Raw genomic sequence first — 21,708 nt, forward strand, 5'->3', positions numbered from 1 at the left:
AGACTTTGCCTTCCATCACAGTGAGGGTATGCCTAGAGCAATCACTGTGATGGCTGTTTGTGTAAAAAATTGTATCTGTGTGTCTTGTGCTCTTTAATGTCTACTGCCGGACCCTGACGTGAGAGGACGCTGGCGTTGAGTATTCGCCGCTTTTCCGTCAGGATAGTTTGTCTGTTTGTTTCTATGTTAATTGTATTTGTAAAGCGCTTTGAGCATGTGATAAGGCGCTATATAAAATAAATATATTATTATTATTATTATTATTATTAGTAATGATTTTCCAATGTTCTATAGATTCCGGGTAAGTTTCTGTGGATTGGAGGGTAGCTAATGTTATCCCACTTTTCAAGAAAGGAGGGAGAGAGAAAACGGGAAATTATAGACCAGTTAGTCTGACATCAGTGGTGGGGAAGATGCTGGAGTCAATTATAAAAGACGATGATACAAAGCTAGGTGGCAGTGTGAACTGTGAGGAAGATGATATGAGGTTGCAGGGTGACTTGGACAGGTTGTGTGAGTGGGCGGATGCATGGCAGATGCAGTTTAATGTGGATAAGTGTGAGGTTATCCACTTTGGTGGTAAGAATAGGAAGGCAGATTATTATTTGAATGGTGTCAAGTTAGGAAAAGGGGACGTACAACGTGATCTGGGTGTCTTAGTGCATCAGTCACTGAAAGGAAGCATGCAGGCACAGCAGGCAGTGAAGAAAGCCAATGGAATGTTGGCATTCATAACAAGAGGAGTTGAGTATAGGAGCAAAGAGGTCCTTCTGCAGTTGTACAGGGCCCTAGTGAGACTGCACCTGGAGTACTGTGTGCAGTTTTGGTCTCCAAATTTGAGGAAGGATATTCTTGCTATTGAGGGCGTGCAGCGTAGGTTTACTAGGTTAATTCCCGGAATGGCGGGACTGTCCTATGTTGAAAGACTGGAGCGACTAGGCTTGTATACACTGGAATTTAGAAGGATGAGAGGGGATCTTATCGAAACGTATAAGATTATTAAGGGGTTGGACAGGTTAGAGGCAGGAAACATGTTCCCAATGTTGGGGGAGTCCAGAACCAGGGGCCACAGTTTAAGAATAATGGGTAGGCCATTTAAAACAGAGATGAGAAAAACTTTTTTAGTCAGAGAGTTGTGAATCTGTGGAATTCTCTGCCTCAGAGGGCAGTGGAGGCCAATTCTCTGAATACATTCAAAAGAGAGCTAGATAGAGCTCTTAAGGATAGCGGAGTCAGGGGGTATGGGGAGAAAGCAGGAACGGGGTACTGATTGAGAATGATCAGCCATGATCACATTGAATGGCGGTGCTGGCTCGAAGGGCCGAATGGCCTACTCCTGCACCTATTGTCTATTGTCTATTGAAAGTGGTTGAAGTGTTGAAGTTCGTTAGTTCTAGGAGCAGAATTAGGCCATTCGGAACGTCAAGTCTACTCCGCCATTCAATCATGGCTGATCTATCTTTCCCTCTTAACACCATTCTCCTGCCTTCTTCCCATCACCCCCTGACACCCATGCTAATTAAGAATCTATCTATCTCTGCCTTAAAAATATCTATTGACTTGGCCTCCACAGCCTTCTGTGGCAAAGAATTCCACAGATTCACCGCCCTCCGACTAAAGAAATTCCTTCTCATCTCCTTCCTAAAAGAACGTCCTTTAATTCTGAGGCTATGACCTCTGGTCCCAGACTCTCCCACTGGTGGAAACACCCTCTCCACATCCACTCTATCAGGGCCTTTCACTATTCGGTACGTTTCAACGAGGTCCCCCCTCATCCTTCTAAACTCCAGCGAGTAGAGGCCCAGTGCCGTCAAACAGTCATCATATGTTAACCCACTCATTCCTGGGATCGTTCTCATAAACCTCCTCTGGACTGAGGAGGTTGAAGTGCACGTGAGGCGTCCTGGATGTAGATTCTAGGCACGATAATGGCAATCCAGCTGGGTTGGGACTGTGGCAATGGCAGGGACCGGGAGCCCAGGTTACCAACGTGGGTGCACTCTGGTTTACCCATCCACATCCAGCAACAACAGTAGATGACATTATCAAATTCAGCAGAATTGGAGCTCCTTTTTAAAACCGTGTGGTTTAGAGACTCAGTGGCGAATCATTGAACTAATGGCCACCATTAGAATACACCTGTTTTCTACTATGTTTGACGGGGAAAAGGGAAAAAGATGCTTTTCCAGAAACACTGGATTCGTTGAATATCTCCGCTTCTTCTATTTCATGAACAGGATGGCGGCACAGTGACATATTGGTGGAGTCGCTGCCCCACAGTGCCATGGGCCCCGGGTTCCATCCTGACCTCAGGCGCTGTCTGTGCGGAGTTTGTACACTCTGCCTGTGTCCGTGTGGGTTTTCTCCGGGTGCTCCGGTTTCCTCCCACACTCCCAAAGACGTGCAGGTTTGCAGGTGAATTGGTTTTGGTAAAATTGTAAATTGTCCATCATGTGTAGGATGGTGCTTGTGCATAGGGTGATCGCTGGTCGGCGCGGACACGGTGGGCTGAAGGGCCTGTTTCCGCGCTGTGTCTCTAACGTCTGTTCTCAAGTCCAAAAGTTACCTTGTCCTTCATCTGAGAATGAAGGTTTCCTACAGCAGCTTCTGCTCTCTCCGCTCCTCTCTTGTGAGTTCTTGTTGCCTTCTTTAAAACAGTTTTGTCCTCTTTGGCCTTTTCCTTTGCAGTTGACAGCTGTGTCTGTAGGCACTCAATCTGCAACTGCTGCTCAATTATTGCCCTCTCAGATCTCTGAAACGTTGAATACAGGTTGAAAATTCACCCAGTATGTCCACAGGCCACGCCCTGCATTCACGGGCGAAAGTGTTAAAAGGGATGTCAATAAAGGGTCGGCACGGTGTCGTAGCGGTAGAGTTGCTGCCTCACATAGCCAGAGACTCGGACGTTAGCTGCTATCTGAGGGTCTGATACCGTGCAATGTGGCAGGAAAGTGGTGCTAAGATAAACTGTCAGCCACAGTCTTGTTGAATGGTAAAGAAAGCACAAGGAACTCTTTCTATCTTGTGTAGGAAGGAACTGCAAGTGCTGGTTTAAACCGAAGATGGGCACAAAAAGCTGGAGTAACTCAGCAGGACAGGCAGCATCTCTGGAGAGAAGGAATGGGTGACGTTTCGGGTCGAGACCCTTCTTCAGACTGATGTTCGTATAAGCAATTAGAAGGGGTCACACTGATAAATTTAGCTGAGAAGAAAGAGGAGGATTAAGGGTGGCACAGAGTAGCTAGAGACCCAGGTTCCATCCTGACCTCGGAAGCTGTCTGTACTGAGTTTGTACGTTCTTCCCGTGACCTGCGTGGGTTTTCTCCAGCTTGGTAAAATAGTAAATTGTCCCTAGTGTGTGTAGGACAGTGTTAGTGTGCGGGGATCGCTGGTCGGTACGGACTCAGTGAACCAAAGGGCCTGTTTCCACGCTGTATCTCAAAACTAAACTAAATATGAATGGAGGGCATATAATTAGTAAATTCACAGATTACATGGCATGGATACAATAACAATTTCTAAAAGACATTTCAATCAATGGTTTTGGTTTAGTTTATTATAGTCGTGTGTACTGACTATGAGTGATGACTGCATGGAGTTTATATGTTCTCTCTATGACGGTGTGCGTTTTACGGTTTCCTCCTACATCCCAAAGACATGTGGGTTTGTGGTTTAATTGACTTCTGTAAATTGTCCCTAATGTGCAGGATAGAACTAGTGTACACAAGTGATCGCTGGTCAGTACAGTCTCGGTGGGCTGAATGGCCTGTTTCTACGCTGTATCTCTAAACTAAACTAAGTAATTGCAAAAGGTTTCAGAGGATACTGTTCTGTGCCAGTTTGAGTTTCTGTGGTCATCCTATTAAGAATTGTCATATTTTGCAAATCAATTTACAAGTGTTTGTGCTAACAATCTGTCACTCTCCTCAGTCTCTTTATTCCTAAGCTGGCTCTGTAGACGTGCTCTCGTTGCTTCAACAGATTTTGAAAGCTGCTTTGCAAAGAACGAGTTATCCTGGAAAAGAGGTTACATTTGGTTAAAGCATCAGCTAATTATTTAAAGGATTGACAGCGGCACGGTGGCACAGCGGTAGAGTCGCTGCCTCACAGCGCCAGAGACCCGGGTTCGATCCTGACTACAGGTGCTGTCTGTATGGAGTTTGTACGTTCTCCCCGTGACCTGCGTGAGTGTTCTCCGAGATCTTCGGTTTCCTCCCGCACTCCAAAGACGTACAGATTTGTAGGTTAATTGGCTTGGTATAAATGTAAAATTGTCCCTAGTGTGTGTGGGATAATGGTAGTGTGTGGGGATCGCAAGTATGCGCGGACTCGGTGGGCCGAAGAGCATGTTTCCGCACTGTATCTCTAAACTAAAAAAACTAAACTAAACTGATTATTGTACATTAATTATTCACGTTTCCTAATTAAACAGCAAGATTCTTAACGTCCTAATTCTTACCTTTTCTTTCTGGCAGATCTCTGAAGCTTCTTTAGCATTCCTCTCCGCTTCTATGAGTTTATCTTTTAAATGCTGTAAAAAGATTTTTGAAAAAGAAACAAGTGATTCTTCTGCAAAATCAATCGGGAATAACGGAGCCAAACTCGCCTCTGAAGGGTGTCAACCCGAAGAGTTTCCCCATCCATGTTCTCCAGTGATGCTGAGTGACCCACAGAGTTACTCCAGCACTTTGACAATAGACAATAGGTGCAGGAGGAGGCCATTCGGCCCTTCGAGCCAGCACCATCATTCAATGTGATCATGGCTGAAACTTTGTGTTTATTTTTCCCTTCTGAATTCATTCAGATCACTTCACCGCAGCACCTGAGCCCCAGGTTCCACCCTGGCCTTGGGTTCTGTCTGCGTGGCGTTTCCACGTTTTCCCTGTGACCGTGTGGGTTTCCTCCGGGTGCTACGGTTTCCTCCCACATCGCAGAGTCATGCGGGCTTGTAGGTTCAATCCGCCTTAACCAACCTGATCTCCCGGTGGCTGAGCACGTCAACTCCCCGTCCCACTCCCAGTCTGACCTTTCTGTCATGGGCCTCCTCCAGTGCCCTAGTGAGGCCCACCGGAAATTGGAGGAACAGCACCTCATATTTCGCTTGGGCAGCTTGCAGCCCAGCGGTATGAACATTGACTTCTCCAACTTTAGATAGTTCCTCTGTCCCTCTCTCCCTCTCTTCCCCTCCCCCTTCCCAGTTCTCCCACTGTCTTCATGTCTCCACCTATATCCTTTCTTTGACCCGCCCCCCTGACATCAGTCTGAAGAAGGGTCTCGACCCGAAACGTCACCCATTCCTTCTCTCCTGAGATGCTGCCTGACCTGCTAAGTTACTCCAGCATTTTGTGATACGGGTTTGTAGGTTAACTGGCCCTCTGTAAATTGCCCTCAGTGTGTAGGGAGTGGATGAGAAAGTGGGATAACATGGAACTGGTGTGAACGGGTCATCGATGGGCGGCCTGGACTCGGTGGGCCGTAGGGCCTGTTTCCAGGCATTGTCTTTCAATCACTCAATACTTAAGAATGTTGAACGCGAGATATTTAGGAATGGTGAACGTAAAATACTTGCAATCTTTTTTGATTCACTTCTTGTCAACTTCTGAGTCAAGCCTTCCATCTGTGTGTTGGTACAATCCGGAGGTGGCTGAAAGGAGAAAGTAGGACTAGAATGAAGTCACTACCGTAGGATTAAAGGGCGGCACAGTGTTGAAGCTGGTAGAGCTGCTGCCTCACAGCACCAGAGACCAGGTTCGATCCTGACCTCGGGTGCTGCTTGCACCGAGTTTGTACCTTCTCCCTGTGACCACGTGCGTTTCCAATGGGTGCTCCGGTTTCCCAATGATCTGTGAGTTTGTAGGCCTCTGTAAAATACCCCAAATGTCTGGGATATGGATGAGAAAGTGAGATAATTTAGAACTCGTGTGAATGGGTGATCGATAGTCGGCATGGGCCCATTGGGCAGAAGGGCCTGTTTCCATGCTGTGGAAACTAAACTAAACCTCCAAAGCAGTAAAGATACCAAATACACTGGTTAAAATTTGACATCACTGTGGCATAAGTCTGCAGTGATTCTGACCATGGGAAGTAATCTTTCAAACATTGAAAAATTCATTTTTCCCCCTGAATATGGGACATCTCGAACATTGAGGATTAGTCAGTCTGGCTGGTGGGCGTGGAATAGATAGATCAAAAGAGATTTTGAACATGTTTAGTAACCTAAAAGGACCAATGCAGGGAATAGAAAGACATGCCTTTCAAATCAATAGACAATAGGTGCAGGAGTAGGCCATTCAGCCCTTCGAGCCAGCATCACCATTCAATGTGATCATGGCTGATCATTCTCAATCAGTACCCCGTTCCTGCCTTCTCCCCATACCCCCTGACTCCGCTATCCTTAAGAGCTCTATCTAGCTCTCTCTTGAATGCATTCAGACAATTAGCCTCCACTGCCTTCTGAGGCAGAGAATTCTACAGATTTACAACTCTCTGACTGGAAAAGTTTTTCCTCATCTCCGTTCTAAATGGCCTACCCCTTATTCTTAAACTGTGGCCCCTGGTTCTGGACTCCCCCAACATGTTTCCTGCCTCTAATGTGTCCAACCCCTTAATAATCTTATATGTTTCGATAAGTCCTTTCCAGTATTTCCCAATGCATTACATACTTTGCCCTTAGTATAGTTTGGAGATACAGCGCGGAAACAGGCCCAACGGCCCACCAAATCCGCACCAACCAGCGATCCCCGCACACTAACACTATCCTACACACACGAGGGACAATTTACATTTATACCAAGCCAATTAACCTACAAACCCGTACATTTTTGGAGTGTTGGAGGAAACCGAAGATCTCGGAGAAAACCCACGTGGTCACGGGGAGAACGTACAAACTCCGTACAGACAGCGCCCGTGGTCAGGATGGAACCCGGGTCTCTGGCACTAGAAGCGCTGTAAGGCAGCAACTCTACCGCTGCGCCACCGTGCTGCCCTTGCTCTTTGCTTGAATACCAAAGTCTGTAGTCTCTTTTTTTGCTCTGGTTTATTTTCACCCACATGTTTAGACGGTAATGGTGTATCCTTATTGTTTTGATGTGGGTATGCTTTATTCTTAATTGTTAACTGTATGTTTGTGATGTTATTTGTGAGCGGAGCACCAAGACACATTCCTTGTATATGCACATACTTGGCCAATAAACTTATTCATTCATTCATTCATTCATTCATTCATTCATTCATTCATTCATTCATATAAAACATTTGAAAAACCTCTCCCTCCAATTTCAAGTACTATTCTCAAGAGGTTGCCATTTTATTTTGAATTCTAAATCGGCCTCTCCATATTTTCCAACTTCAAAAGGCGATCACTCGGATTCTCTTTTTTGTTGGTGACAAAGACGTTGCTATGACAACAACTTTATCTCTTACCATTCGATCCCTCAAGTCCTCCAGGACATGTTGTAACCTTTGATTAGCGATGATGGAACTCTCCACCTTCTCCCCCAGCGAGTCCTTATATCCGGCTAGTCTGTTACCAGAACTAGTCCAGAACCAGGGGCCACAGTTTAAGAATAAGGGGTAGGCCATTTAGAACGGAGACGAGGAAAAACTTTTTCAGTCAGAGAGTTGTGAATCTGTGGAATTCTCTGCCTCAGAAGGTAGCGGAGGCCAATTCTCTGAATGCATTCAAGAGAGAGCTAGATAGAGCTCTTAAGGATAGCGGAGTCAGGGGGTATGGGGAGAAGGCAGGAACGGGGTACTGATTGAGAATGATCAGCCATGATCACATTGAATGGCGTTGCTGGCTCGAAGGGCCGAATGGCCTACTCCTGCACCTATTGTCTATTGTTACACGCTGAGGTTGAAAGCTGATTCATCTACAGCGATGGAAAGATGTATTGTGGTAAACATACAGCACAAATACTAGTGCGCACAGACTCCACTTCTTCGGAGCGCAGGAGCATGAGGGGTGATCTTACAGAGGTGTACTAGATCATGAGAGGAATAGATTGGGTAAATGCCGAGAAACTTTATGGTGATGTTGCCGGGACTCGAAGGCCTGAGCTAGAGTTTAGTTTAGTTTATTGTCACGTGTACCGAGGTACAGTGAAAAGCTTTTTGTTGCGTGCTAACCAGTCAGCAGAAAGACTGTACATGATTACAACCAATCCATTTACGAAGGCTTCACAAAATGCAGGAGTAACTCTGCTGGTCAGGCAGCATCTCTGGAGAGAAGGAATGGGTGACGTTGCGGGTCGAGACCCTTCTTCAGACTCAACCCAAAACGTCACCCATTCCTTCTCTCCAGAGACGCTGCCTGACCAGCAGAGTTACTCCAACATTTTGTGAAACCTTCGATTTGTACCAGCATCTGCAGTTATTTTCCTACCAATCCATTTACAGTGTATAGATACATGAAAAGGGAATAACTTTTGTCGCAAGGTAGTCCAAAGTGCACCTGGAGAAAATCCACAGAGTCACAGGGAGAACGTACACATCCAGTCAAGGGTAGTCCAAGGGACATCAAAGAGGTAGATAGTAGTTCAGCACTGCTTTCTAGTTGTGGTTGGATGGTTCAGTTGCCTGATAACAGCCGGGAAGAAACGGTCCCTGCCGGGAGTCGAAATAAGGACAGACCTGAGAGGAGTTTAAGAAGTTCATAGTTAAAGTAAGACATGTTGCTGCAGGAATACAGATTTAAGAGTGTGGAGTGATTGGAATGTGAGTTTGTAGATCTGCTTCTGTGGCTCGCACGAGGTTGAGCAGACTATGGCTCTATCCCTCAGACGGGAGGAGGATGAGGGGGCGATCTTGTAGAGGTGCACAAAATCGTGAGGAGAATAGATCATGAGAAGAATCGAGAACCGGAGGACACAGATTTAAGGCGAGGGGAGAAAGATATAAAACTTTTTTTTAAAAACACACAGAATGGTGGGTGTATGGAACGAATTGCCAGACGAGGTAGTTAAGGCAGGTACTATCACAACGTTTAAAAGACATTTGGACAGGTATATGGATAGGATAAGGCCAAACAATGACAGGTGGGACTAGTGTAGATGGGGCATGTTTGTCAGCGTTGGCAAGTTGGACCGTAGGACCTGTTTCCATGCTGTCTCAATCTGTGACTCGAACAGAGGCCAATCAGACAGATCTCGGAGAAAACCCATGCGGTCACGGGGAGAATGGTACAAACCCCCTACAGACAGCACCCATAGTCGGGATCACACGTGGATCTCTGGCGCTGTAAGCGCTGTAAGGCAGCAACTCTACCACTGTGCCACCATGCCGCATCAAGTAACCTATGATAATCTGAGTAAGTGTAGCGTTTCACCTCAAATAAGTGACAATTTGAAATTATCGTCTTCTTTTAGATATTATTAAAAAAAAGCCAAAATAGTCTTCCTCCAAAAAAAAAAGACATAAAGTGCTGGAGTAACTCAGCAGGTTAGGCAGCACAGCATCTGTGGAGAATATGAATAGGTAACGTCTCAGGTCGGGACCCTTCTTCAAACTCACATAGAGTGGTGACGTTTCAGGTCAGGACCCTTCTTCAGAGCAAAGGACTGCTGAAGTCTGAAGTAGGGTCCCAACCCATAAAACATCAGCTATCCATGTTCTCCATTGATGCTGCCTGACCCGTTGAGTTACTCCAGCACTTTTTTGGAAAGCAGCATCTGCAGTTCCTTGATTCTACTCTTCCTCTCTGTGATCGCATTGCAATGATTATCTGCTGCATGGAATCTCGATCTTCTTCTAATCACTGTTGACTGGTAACACATTAATCCCATTAAAACTCTCACCTCATACATCTAAGCTGCAAAGCAGATGTTCAATTATCTGACACACATTGATCACAACTTTCCAAAACTGGTTAGTCACCCAGGGCTGTCTCTAACCTGTCAAGATCAAATGTCTTAAGTATCTTTGTTAACTATTTTGTATTTCCTTCACTGCTCATAGATGACATTGAACGTAATTTTCTTTCCCAGTATTTTGTTTGTGGTGGAGTTTCGAGATTTCATCAGTCACGGAAAGTAAGCATGCAGGTACAGCAGGCAGTGTTGTAAGCTAATGGCATGTTGGCCTTCATAACAAGAGGAGTTGAGTATAGGAGCAAAGAGGTCCTTCTGCAGTTCTACAGGGCCCTAGTGAGACCACACCTGGAGTATTGTGTGCAGTTTTGGTCTCCAAATTTGAGGAAGGACATTCTTGTTATTGAGGGAGTGCAGCGTAGGTTCACGAGGTTAATTCCTGGGATGGCGGGACTGTCATATGTTGAAAGAGTGGAGCGACTGGGCTTGTATACACTAGAATTTAGAAGGACGAGAGGGGATCTTATTGAAACATATAAGATTGTTAAGGGATTGGACACGCTAGAGGCAGGAAACATGTTCCTGATGTTGGGGGAGTCCAGAACCAGGGGCCACAGTTTATGTATACGGGGTAGGCCATTTAGAACGGAGATGAGGAAAAACTTTTTCACCCAGAGAGTTGTGAATCTGTGGAATTCTCTGCCTCAGAAGGCAGTGGAGGCAAATTCTCTGGATGCTTTCAAGAGAGAGAGTTACATAGAGCTCTTAATGATAGCGGAGTCAGGTATGGGGAGAAGGCAGGAACGGGGTACTGATTGTGGATGATCAGCCATGATCACATTGAATGGCGGTGCTGGGGCGAAGGCCCGAATGGCCTACTCCTGCACCTATTGTCTATTGTCTAGTGTGTGTGTGTATTGTTAATGTGCGAGGATCATGCGTGTGGACTCGGTGGGCCTGTTTTTGCGCTGTATCTCTAAACTAAACTGAACATTCCATATTATTTTTAACTTCAATGAATACAATTACATTTATTGTTGTTGGGTAGCGGGAAATCTGGTAGAAAAATAACAATCATTTAAATAGAAAATATAGTACTGTTTTTTCTATTTAATTAAAGATTTAAAAAAAAATTTATGAAGTCTACTTTTTGAGAAAAATATAATAGTATTGAAATGGAAGCAATAATAGTGGAAATGATGCCTCAAAGCAGTATGTGTGGGAGGAGAAACAGAGCTAGTGTTTCAAACTAAAGATTCTTCATTAGGACTGGGAAACAGATAAAAGAACACGTTATGGAGAAGGGCAGGAATGAATGGACGGGGGAAAGAAAACATGGTGAGCCAAGGGTCTTCCTGGGTCACACATTGATAGAAGACACAGAGTGTTGGAGCAACTCAGCGATTCAGACAACATCTCAGCAGAACATTGATAAGTGACATTTCGGGTCAGGACCCTTCTTCAGACTGATTGTGGGGGGTGGGGGGGTGGGGGAAAGGGGTGAGAAAAGCTGGAATAGATAAAATAGGTCAACACAGGTGAGGAGGGGGGTGATAGGCTGATAGTTGTACAAAGGCCAGAGATGAAAAGATACGTGTGAGGCAAAAGGATTGCAGATTTGCAAATTGTGACAGTCATAAGGTCATAAGGGATAGTAAAATTAGGCCATTCGGCCCAGCAAGTCTACTCCGCCATTCGATCATGGCTGATCTATCTCTCCCTCCTAACCCCATTCTCCTGCCTTCTCCCCATAACCTCTGACACCCATACTACTCACGTTAGAGGAAGGAATGTAGATGGAAGGAGAGGAGGGAGGGGAGAAATCCGCACGTGTCCAGGTGTGGCACAGGCAGAGAAGGGGTGCGGGTGGTGAAAAGAAGGTGGGGGAAGATGGGGAGGTGGGAAGAAGAGAGAGGGGGAGGATTATGTCGTTTTATTCACATAATGACACTTATTTTAGGAGGCGACAGAAGGAACTGCAGTTATTTTCACATAATGACATTTATTTCATTTCATAATGTACATTGGTGATATTGGAAACACAAGTCACAACATTATTGATTTACTGTATATTTTACCAAGTCAATATAAGGGCGCAAATTTAGGGCAGCACGGTGGCGCAGCTGGGAGCTGCTGCCTTACAGCACCAGAGACCCAGGGTTCGATCCTGACTAGGGTGCTTTCTGTACAGAGTTTATATGTTCTCCCTGAGACCGCGTGGGTTTTCTCCGGGTGCTCCAGTTTTCCCCCACGTTCCAAAGCCAATCAGGTTTGTATGTTAATTCATTTTGATAACTCGTAAAATTGTTCCGAGTGTGTGCAGGTTAGTGTGCGGGATGATCACAGGTCGGCGTGGACTCGGTAGGCCGAAGGGCCTGTTTATGTTCTGTATCTCCAAAGTACAAAATACGTTATTAAAAATAAAGCATATTTTATGCTCCATGAACTTCATTAGCTGAATTTCACTCGTCTAAAACTGGTCTCCAAGGTTTGCCGACTGTGAAGAAGTTCTCCTCTCTCCGTCAGTCTGAGGGAGGGTCCTGAACTGAAACCTAATCCCATCACCTTTTCAGTCAGAGAGTTGTGAATCTGTGGAATTCTCTGCCTCAGAAGGCAGTGGAGGCCAATTCTCTGAATGCATTCAAGAGAGAGCTAGATAGAGCTCTTAAGGATAGCGGAGTCAGGGGGTATGGGGAGAAGGCAGGAACGGAGTACTGATTGAGAATGATCAGCCATGATAACATTGAATGGTGGTGCTGGCTCGAAGGGCCGAATGGCCTCCTCCTGCACCTATTGTCTATCGCCTCATCTGTGCTCTCCAAGGACGCTGCCTGACATGCTGAGTTCCTCCTTTGTCTTGTCTTTAGTTGTACTTTGTACCCACCTGTACTAATTCTGCAATGGAGTTTTTTAGTGTTGCCACTTGGTTTTCTGCAGCGATGGATGCTGTTTCAGCTTCTTTCAGAGCCACCGCCAGCTTGTTCTCTTCAGCAAGACTTTCCTTTTCCTTCCTATGTAGAGGAGGATGGGGGTTTAAGAGTTAATGTGTACGTGACAGCTTGCATGTTGCGCGCGGTGAGCCTGCTTTACTTACTTAGAATTGCTAGCTGAAGTATAGCAGGTTGTTTTGCATAACTGCAGAGGGTGTTGTGACTAAAGGAAAGAGGCCCCGATACCAAGTAGTGCTGCAGAGAACAACAAGTCTGTTCTAGACAATAAGAACTGGTGCAGAAATGTGCTGACGGTGTGATTAGCTGGACCCGTGACTACTCATGTATATACAGCCGGCGCACAAAATAATGGAGTGGAACCGCGAGGAGCCGGCAAGTATGTGACCATACTGGCAGTGACTCTCCCACCCCCGCTAGCATAATAAGCTTTACTATTAGTGTCTGACGGTGTTAGTTATTTCAGAGCGGGAACGGGCTTTAATACTTAAAGTGTGAGAAAGGAGGCATCAGATCAGTTTCCAACTGCACACCAGTCAATAATTTAAGATGCAAGGCAGCGAGTCTAAAATGGATCACAAGAGATACTGAAACCCAGTTCAGTTCTGGCCTTTTCTCACCTCCATGTTATTTTCCTCTCCTCCCCCAAACCCCCCCCCCCCCCCCTCCCCTCCCCTCCCCCACCACCTCTACTTTCAGTCTGAAGAAGGGTTCCCACCAAAAATGTCAACTATTCCTTTTCACCAGAGGTTCTGCCTGACCCGCTGAGTTACTCCAGCATTTTGTGTCTACCTCAGGTATAAACCAGCATCTGCAATTCCGTCCTACAGACGTATCGAGCTCAAGAGTTGGGGGGGGACGGGACAGTGGGAAATCTGGTAGAAAATTGACAAAAACATGTAAATAGAAAAGACAGGTAAAGACTGACACAGGCAGGAAGAATTTAACAGTACTGAAATAGAAGCGAAATATTGCCTCACGGCAGTATGTGTGGGAGGAGAAACAGAGTCAATGTTTCAGCTAAAGATTGTTCAACAGGACTGGGAAAGAAAGAAAGGAGTTGTAGAGTCCATCAGAAAGGAATGTACGAAAATAACTGCAGATGCTGGTACAAATCGAAGGTATCACAAAATGCTGGAGTAACTCAGCAGGTCAGGCAGCTTCTAGGAGAGAGGGAGTGGTGACGTTTCGAGTCGAGACCCTTCTTCAGACCCTCTCTCCTAGATGCTGCCTGACCTGCTGAGTTACTCCAGCATTTTGTGGTACATCAGAAAAGAATGGATCGGGCTGTGGATGCAGCCCGTGCCATCACACAAACCAACCTCCCTTCCATTGACTCCATTTATACCTCACGCTGCCTCGGCAAGGCCAGCAGCATAATCAAGGATGGGTTACACCCCGGCAACTCCCTCATCTCCCCTCTACCATCGGGCAAAAGGTATAGAAGTGTGAAAACGCACACCTCCAGATTCAGGGACAGTTTTTTCCCCAGCTGTTATCAGGCAACTGAACCATCCTACCACAACTAGAGAGCGGTGCTGAACTACTATCTACCTCTTTGATGCCCCTCGGACTATCCTTGACCGGACTTTGCTGACTTTACCTTGCACTGAACGTTATTCCCTTATCATGTATCTATACACTGTAAATGGATTGATTGTAATCATGTATTGTCTTTCTGCTGACTGGTTAGTATGCAACACAAAGCATTTCACTGTACCTCGGTACACGTGACAATAAACTTAACTGAACTGAGAGGAAAAATATCAGGAAAGACTATGGTCAGGTCACATTTGGCGTGCTGTGCACTGTTCTGGTCACCTTGCTAGAGGAATGATACACCGATGAGCCAAAACATTATGACCACCTGCCTATGCTGTTGGTCCCCTGTGTGCCGCCAAAACAGCGCCGACCCACCGAGGCAAGGACTCTACAAGACCCCTGAAGGTGTCCTGTGGTATCTGGCACCAAAACATTAGCAGCAGATCCTTTAGCAGCACCCCACAAGCCTTGCCGTTTCAGAGATGCTCTGACCCAGTCGTCTCGCCGTAACAATTTGGCCCTTGTCAAAGTCGTTCAGATCTTTACTCCTGCCCATTTCCCCGGCATCTAACACATCAACTTCAAGAACTGACTGTTCTCTTGCTGCCTAATATATCCCACCCCTTGACAGGTGCCATTGTAACAAGATAATCAATGTTATTCACTTCACCTGTCAGTGGTCAGAATGTTTTGGCTCATCGGCGTATATAAAGCATGCAAAAATATTTACAAAGATGCTACTAGGTCTGGAGAGTTTGAGCTACGAGAAGAGGCTGGGTCTTTTTTAACTGCAGTACAGGGGGCTGAGGGGAGACCCTACAGAGGTTTGGAAGATCACGAGGGACATAGATGAAGTGAATAACCCCAGTCCCAGGGTAGTGGAGCCTAAAACCAGAGGCCCAGGTTCAAGATGAAAGGGAAAAGATTTAAAAAGGTTCCAAGGAGCGACCCTTTCACACAGAGGGTGGTGCGTACGTGAAACAAACTGCCTGAGGAAGTGGTAGAGGTTGGTACAATTTGGCCATTTAAAGGTAATTTGAATAGGTACATGGATAAAGTTAGAGTCACACAGCGAGGATACAGCCCAACTTGTCTGTGCCAGTCATAAGTCATATGAGCAGAATTAGACCATTTGGCCCATCAAGTCTATTCAGTTTAGAGATACAGCGCGGAAACAGGCCCTTTCGGCCCACCGGGTCCGCGCCGGCCAACAATCCCCGCACATTAACACCATCCTACACCCACGAGGGACAATTTTTGTATTTACCAAGCGAATTAACCTACATACCTGTACGTCTTTGGCAGAAACCGAATATCTCGGAGAAAACCCACGCAGGTCACGGGGAGAACGTACAAACTCCGTACAGACGGCGCCCGTAGTCGGGATCAAACCCGGGTCTCCGGCTCTGTAAGGCAGCAACTCTGCCGCTGCGCCACCGTGCTGGCCTATTCCACCAATCAATCATGGCTGATCTGTCTTTCCCTCTCAATCCCGCTCTCCTGCCTTCTCCCCGCAACCTTTGACACCCTTTTGAATCAAGAACCTAAAGATAAGAAATAGATCGGAAAGGTTTGGAAGGATACGGGCCAGGTGCAGACATGTACGACTAGGTTGCTTAGCAACTTGGTTGGCATGGACAAGTGGAGCCAAGGGGGCTGTTTCCATGCTGTGTAGCTCTATGGATTCTACCAACAAGACGTAAGGAATGGAGTGACATGTGCAGGGAGTTGGCATTAGTTCAATTTAGCATCATGGTTGGCAGAGCAGTAGTGGGCCGAAGGGCCTGTTCATGTGTTGTCCCGCTCTATGTTTTATGCCTCTTCTCTACATCTCTAAGTTACTTTCAAATTAATCCCAGCCTTATCGCCCTTGGTTATCCCGCGATCGATCACTTGTCCTGAGGAGTTTACATTTCTCAATAAAAAACAGTGTATTATTGGAATACTGGTTTAAATAGCAGACGGCCTAATTTCACATGAATGTATTTAAGCATCATACTTGAATTGCACTATCTCACAGATAACAAATATAATTACCGATTCAGATTCCGTTCTTTTTGTAGCTTTGCAAAGCTCTCCCAGAAATCTCCATGTCTATAGATTGTTCTGGAAAGTTCCCACGACTGTTTAGCTTCAAGTTCTTCGTCCACGCATTTTGATCTACTCGAGTCATCCAAATCTTCGGCAAACTGTTCACTTGATGTGTTCAGCTTTTGGGGGACAATTTAACAATTTGCTTTAGGGGTAACAGAGTCATTTATGCGGAGGGAAATAGACAGCAAATGTAGTTTAGTTTATTGTCACGTGTACCGAGGTACAGTGAAAAGCTTTTGTTCCGTGTTAACCAGCCAGCAGAAAGACAATACATGATTACAATCGAGCCATTCGCAGTGTACAGATACATGATAAGGGAATAACGTTTAGTGCAAGATAAAGCCAGCAAAGTCCAATGAAAGATAGTCCAAGGGTCCCCACTGAGGTAGATGGTAGTTCAGGACTGCTCTCTGGTTACAGTAGGATGGTTCAGTTGCCTGATAACAGTCGTCATTGGATATATATAAAATCACTCCAATTCAACATTTTGACTATGCCACCCTCTCACCTTAAATCTATGCTCTCTAGTCATCAACAGATATATATAACCCTCCTTTTGCCTGTCATGCAGTAATCATTCAGGTGTCTCTGTGCTTTGGTGCTCCTACAGGTTCAACCTGTGTATTATACCATACTTCAGCAATCGACTATTCTCCCGTCAAACGTTAAATGGAAAAAACATCTAACTAACTTGCAGCACAAGAGGCCCCATGATGTATTTATGGGCGGCACGGTGGCGCAGCGGTAGAGTTGCTGCCTTACAGAGCCAGAGACCCAGGTTTGATCCTGACTAAGGGCACTTGTCTGTACGAAGTTTGTACGTTCTCCCCGTGGGTTTTCTCTGGGATCTCCGGTTTCCTCCCACACTCAATAGACAATTGACAATAGACAATGGGTGCAGGAGTAGGCCATTCGGCCCTTCGAGCCAGCACCGCCATTCAATGTGATCGTGGCTGATCATTCTCAATCAGTACCCCGTTCCTGCTTTCTCCCCATACCCCCTGACTCCGCTATCCTTAAGAGCTCTATCTAGCTCTTTCTTGAATGTATTCAGAGAAATGGCCTCCACTGCCCTCTGAGGCAGAGAATTCCACAGATTCACAACTCTCTGACTGAAAAGGTTTTGCCTCATCTCTGTTCTAAATGGCCTACCCCTTATTCTTCAACTGTGGCCCCTAGTTCTGGACTCCCCCAACATTGGGAACATGTTTCTTGCCTCTAATGTGTCCAACCCCTTAATAATCTTATACGCTTCGATAAGATCCCCTCTCATCCTTCTAAATTCCAGTATATACAAGCCTAGTCGCTCCAGTCTTTCAACATATGACAGTCCCGCCATTCTGGGAATTAACCTAGTAAACCTACGCTGCACGCCCTCAATAGCAAGAATATCCTTCCTCAAATTTGGAGACCAAAACTGCACACAGTACTCCAGGTGCGGTCTCACTAGGGCCCTGTACAACTGCACTCCAAAGATGTACAGGTTTGCAGGTAAATTGGCTTGGTATAATTATAAAATTGTCCCTCGTGTGTGTAGTATGGTGTTAAAGTTCAGGGATCGCTGGTGGGCTGAAGGGCCTGCTTCCATGCTGTATCTCCAAACTAAACGAAACTATTCAAGAACCTCACCAAATCCCATTTTTAATGATAAGTTATCAAAACTTACTTTGTTTTTCAGTTGTTTCAGGTCTTCCATGACTCTGTCAACTTGCTGCCCACACTGATTCATTTGCTCATGGACATTGCCTTCTGAATCATAGCTGAGATGGAGTACTTTAGAAATCTTTTCTATCTTGCCGGAGGTGGCTTCAAGAGGTCGATCTGGTCTCTGCATCATAAGAGACAAACATTGCATGGATAATGTGGAACATAAATATAATTGCGAAATTTCAGACAGGAATTATTTACGTTACAGATGTTAGGTTCAGGTTTATTATTGTCAAGTGCACCGAGGTGCAGTGAAAATCTTTGTTTTGCATTCTATCCAAACAGATCAGATATACCATCAAGTCGAGCGCAAAAACAATAGATGGAGGAAGGTGAAGAGAGAAGATTCAAAGTGCAAATCATAAGGTCCATAAGTGATAGGAGCAGAGTCAGGCCATTCGGCCCATCGAGTCTACTCCGCCATTCAATCATGGCTGATCTATCTCCTCCTACCTCCTAACCCCATTCTCCTGCCTTCTCCCCATAACCTCCGACACCCATATTAATCATCCATCCATCCATCCATCCATCCATCCATCCATCCATCCATCCATCCATCCATCCATCCATCCATCCATCCATCCATCCATCCATCCATCCATCCATCCATCCATCCATCCATCCATCCATCCATCCATCTATCTATCTATCTATCTATCTATCTCTCTCTCTCCAGCCTAAAATGTATTCACGATGCTAACAGAATAATTCAGTGAAAGTATAATACATTTTTCCTTACATATTTATGTTATTCCTGTGGATTCTAACTGTAACATTATTACCTGGAACAGAAACAAAAGAGATAAAAAAGCAACAATTTGATCAAAAGGGAGGGAATAAAATTGCAAAAGATTTACAGCAGAGTGACAAGCCATTTGGGCCAGTGCTTATATTCCACGTGTGAAAACAAAGAATTCTTTGCCGTAGAGGGTAGTGGAGTCCAAGTCAATGGATATTTTTAAATGCAGAGATAGATATATTCTTGATTAGTACAGGTGTGAGAGGTTATGGGGAGAAGGCAGGAGAATGGGGTTCTCCATGCAGCGTGGAAGACCTGAAACAACTGAAAAACAAAGTAAGTTTTGATAACTTATCATTAAAAATGGGATCTGGTGAGGTTCTTGAATAGTTTAGTTTAGTTTGGAGATACAGCGTGGAAGGCAGGATAATAGATCAGCCATGATTGAATGGCAGAGAATGGGTTTTAGTTTAATCTATTCTATTTTTTAGAGATACAGAATGTAAACAGGACTACAGCCCACCGGGTCCGCACCGCCCAGCACATTAACACGCACACTTGGGGCAATTTTACATTGATACCAAGCCAATTAACCTACACACCTGTACGTCTTTGGAATGTCGGAGTAAACCAGAGATCTCGGAGAAAACCCACGCAGGTCACAGGGAGAACGTACAAACTCCGTACAGACAGAACCCGTAGTCAGGATTGAACCCGGGTCTCTGGCGCCGTGAGGCAGTAGCTCTATCGCTGCGCCACAGTGCCGCTAATTATTATTATTTAATTATTTATTATTGTCACGTGTACCGAGCGAGGTACAGTGAAAAGTTTTTTGTTTGCATGCTATCCAGTGAGCGAAAAGACTACATGATTACAATAAAGTCAGCCACAGAGCACAGATAAAAGGCACAATATTTAGTGCAAGGTGTATAAACCTTTTCTCTGTAAGTGTAATGCTATAATGCCGTAACACAATATTCTGCACTGGTCATTTTCTCTTTGTCCGACCAGCTGTTGTTGTTTATAGTTTGATTGTACTCATGTATAGTACGATTTGACCAGAGAGCAAAGTTTTTCACTTTATCTTGGGTACATGTGACAATAATAAGCCAACGATACACTGCATAATTTTATAAAGCAGCTTCACATGCTCTGCTGAAAATATGGTGCACTGTGATGTTTGGATCTTGTACCATATTGTTTTAATTGTTAGATCTTGTAGGATATTTTTTTAAGGCAGAATTTGGTGCTCATTGATATATTTCCCTTCCAAGCCTCCAAGTAAACAGGAGAAAGAAGAGACTGCAGGTGCTGGAATCTGGAGCAAAAAAAAACTCTGGGAGAACAAAGGGTGGGTAAAGCTATTGCCTTACAGCGCCAGAGACCCGGGTTTGATCCTGACATGGGGTGCAGGAAAATAACTGCAGATGCTGGTACAAATTGAAGGTATTACAAAATGCTGGAGTAACTCAGCAGGTCAGGCAGCATCTCAGGAGAGAAGGAATGGGTGACTTTTCGGGTCGAGACTTCTTCAGACTGATGTGGGGGCTGTCTGCACGACTTGAGGTGCTGTCTGACATGGGGTGCTGTCTGTACGGAGTTTGTACGATCTCCCCATGACCTGCATGGATTTTCTCCGAGATCTTCGGTTTCCTCCCACACTCCAAACACGTACAGGTATAAATGTAAATTGTCCCTAGTGTGTGTTGAATTGTGTTAGTGTGTGGGGATCGCTGGTCGGCTTGAACACTGTGGGCTGAAGGGCCTGTTTCCACGCTGTATCTCTAAACTAAACTAAACTCAATGGGTCAGGCAAATTAGTGGATGTTTCAAACAGGAAAAACAAGGCACTGCAGAGGCTGGTATAAAAAAAAGGCACAAAGTGCTGGAATAACTCAGCGAGTCAGGCAGCATCTGTGGGGAACATGGATAGGTCCATGTTCTCCAGAAATGCTGCCTGACCCGTTGAGTTACTCCAGCACTGTCTTTTTATTTTGAAAGAGATGCGTTGAACTTAAAGAATTTGGTTGAAACTATGGATTAGGGCCTGATGTTCTGCCAGCAGTTTATTTTTTCCCCTCAGGTTAGGTGAAGCTTTTTTTGCTGCTACTGTCAACTTTTCAAATCGATCAGTATTCCTGTCCCAGAAATTAAACCCATGACTCTTCCACCCATGAAAGTAATCTCACTGTCTGCCATTTTAGTTCCCTCTCCAAATTTCTTGAAGCGATGTCGTTCACAGGTCAATAGACAATAGACAATAGGTGCAGGAGTAGGCCATTCGGCCCTTTGAGCCAGCACCGCCATTCAATGTGATCATGGCTGATCATTCTCAATCAGTACCCCGTTCCTGCTTTCTCCCCATACCCCCTGACTCCGCTATCCTTAAGAGCTCTATCTATCTCTTTCTTGAATGTATTCAGAGAAATGGCCTCCACTGCCCTCTGAGGCAGAGAATTCCACAGATTCACAACTTCTGACTGAAAAGGTTTTTCGTCATCTCTGTTCTAAATGGCCTACCCCTTATTCTTCAACTGTGGCCCCTAGTTCTGGACTCCCCCAACATTGGGAACATGTTTCTTGCCTCTAATGTGTCCAACCCGTTAATAATCTTATACGTTTCGATAAGATCCCCTCTCATCCTTCTAAATTCCAGTGTATACAAGCCTAGTCGCTCCAGTCTTTCAACATACGACAGTCCCGCCATTCTGGGAATTAACCTAGTAAACCTACGCTGCACGCCCTCAATAGCAAGAATATCCTTCCTCAAATTTGGAGACCAAAACTGCACACAGTACTCCAGGTGCGGTCTCACTAGGGCCCTGTACAACCGCACTCCAAAGATGTACAGGTGTGCAGGTAAATTGGCTTG

General features: G+C 45.3%; 1 protein-coding gene across 1 annotated transcript in view; it reads right to left on the reverse strand.

The window, feature by feature from the left end:
- The window catches only part of LOC144598254 (protein BCAP-like), a 52,798-nt gene that overhangs the window by 21,437 nt on the left and 9,653 nt on the right, over positions 1–21,708 (reverse strand). The window contains 6 exon segments of the mRNA XM_078408174.1: positions 2,567–2,752; positions 4,460–4,531; positions 5,570–5,644; positions 12,691–12,817; positions 16,334–16,506; positions 18,057–18,218. Of these exon segments, the coding sequence (XP_078264300.1) occupies positions 2,567–2,752; positions 4,460–4,531; positions 5,570–5,644; positions 12,691–12,817; positions 16,334–16,506; positions 18,057–18,218 (795 nt within the window).

Source organism: Rhinoraja longicauda, chromosome 11 (genome assembly GCF_053455715.1).
Source record: "Rhinoraja longicauda isolate Sanriku21f chromosome 11, sRhiLon1.1, whole genome shotgun sequence".
Classification (NCBI taxonomy): domain Eukaryota; kingdom Metazoa; phylum Chordata; class Chondrichthyes; order Rajiformes; family Arhynchobatidae; genus Rhinoraja; species Rhinoraja longicauda.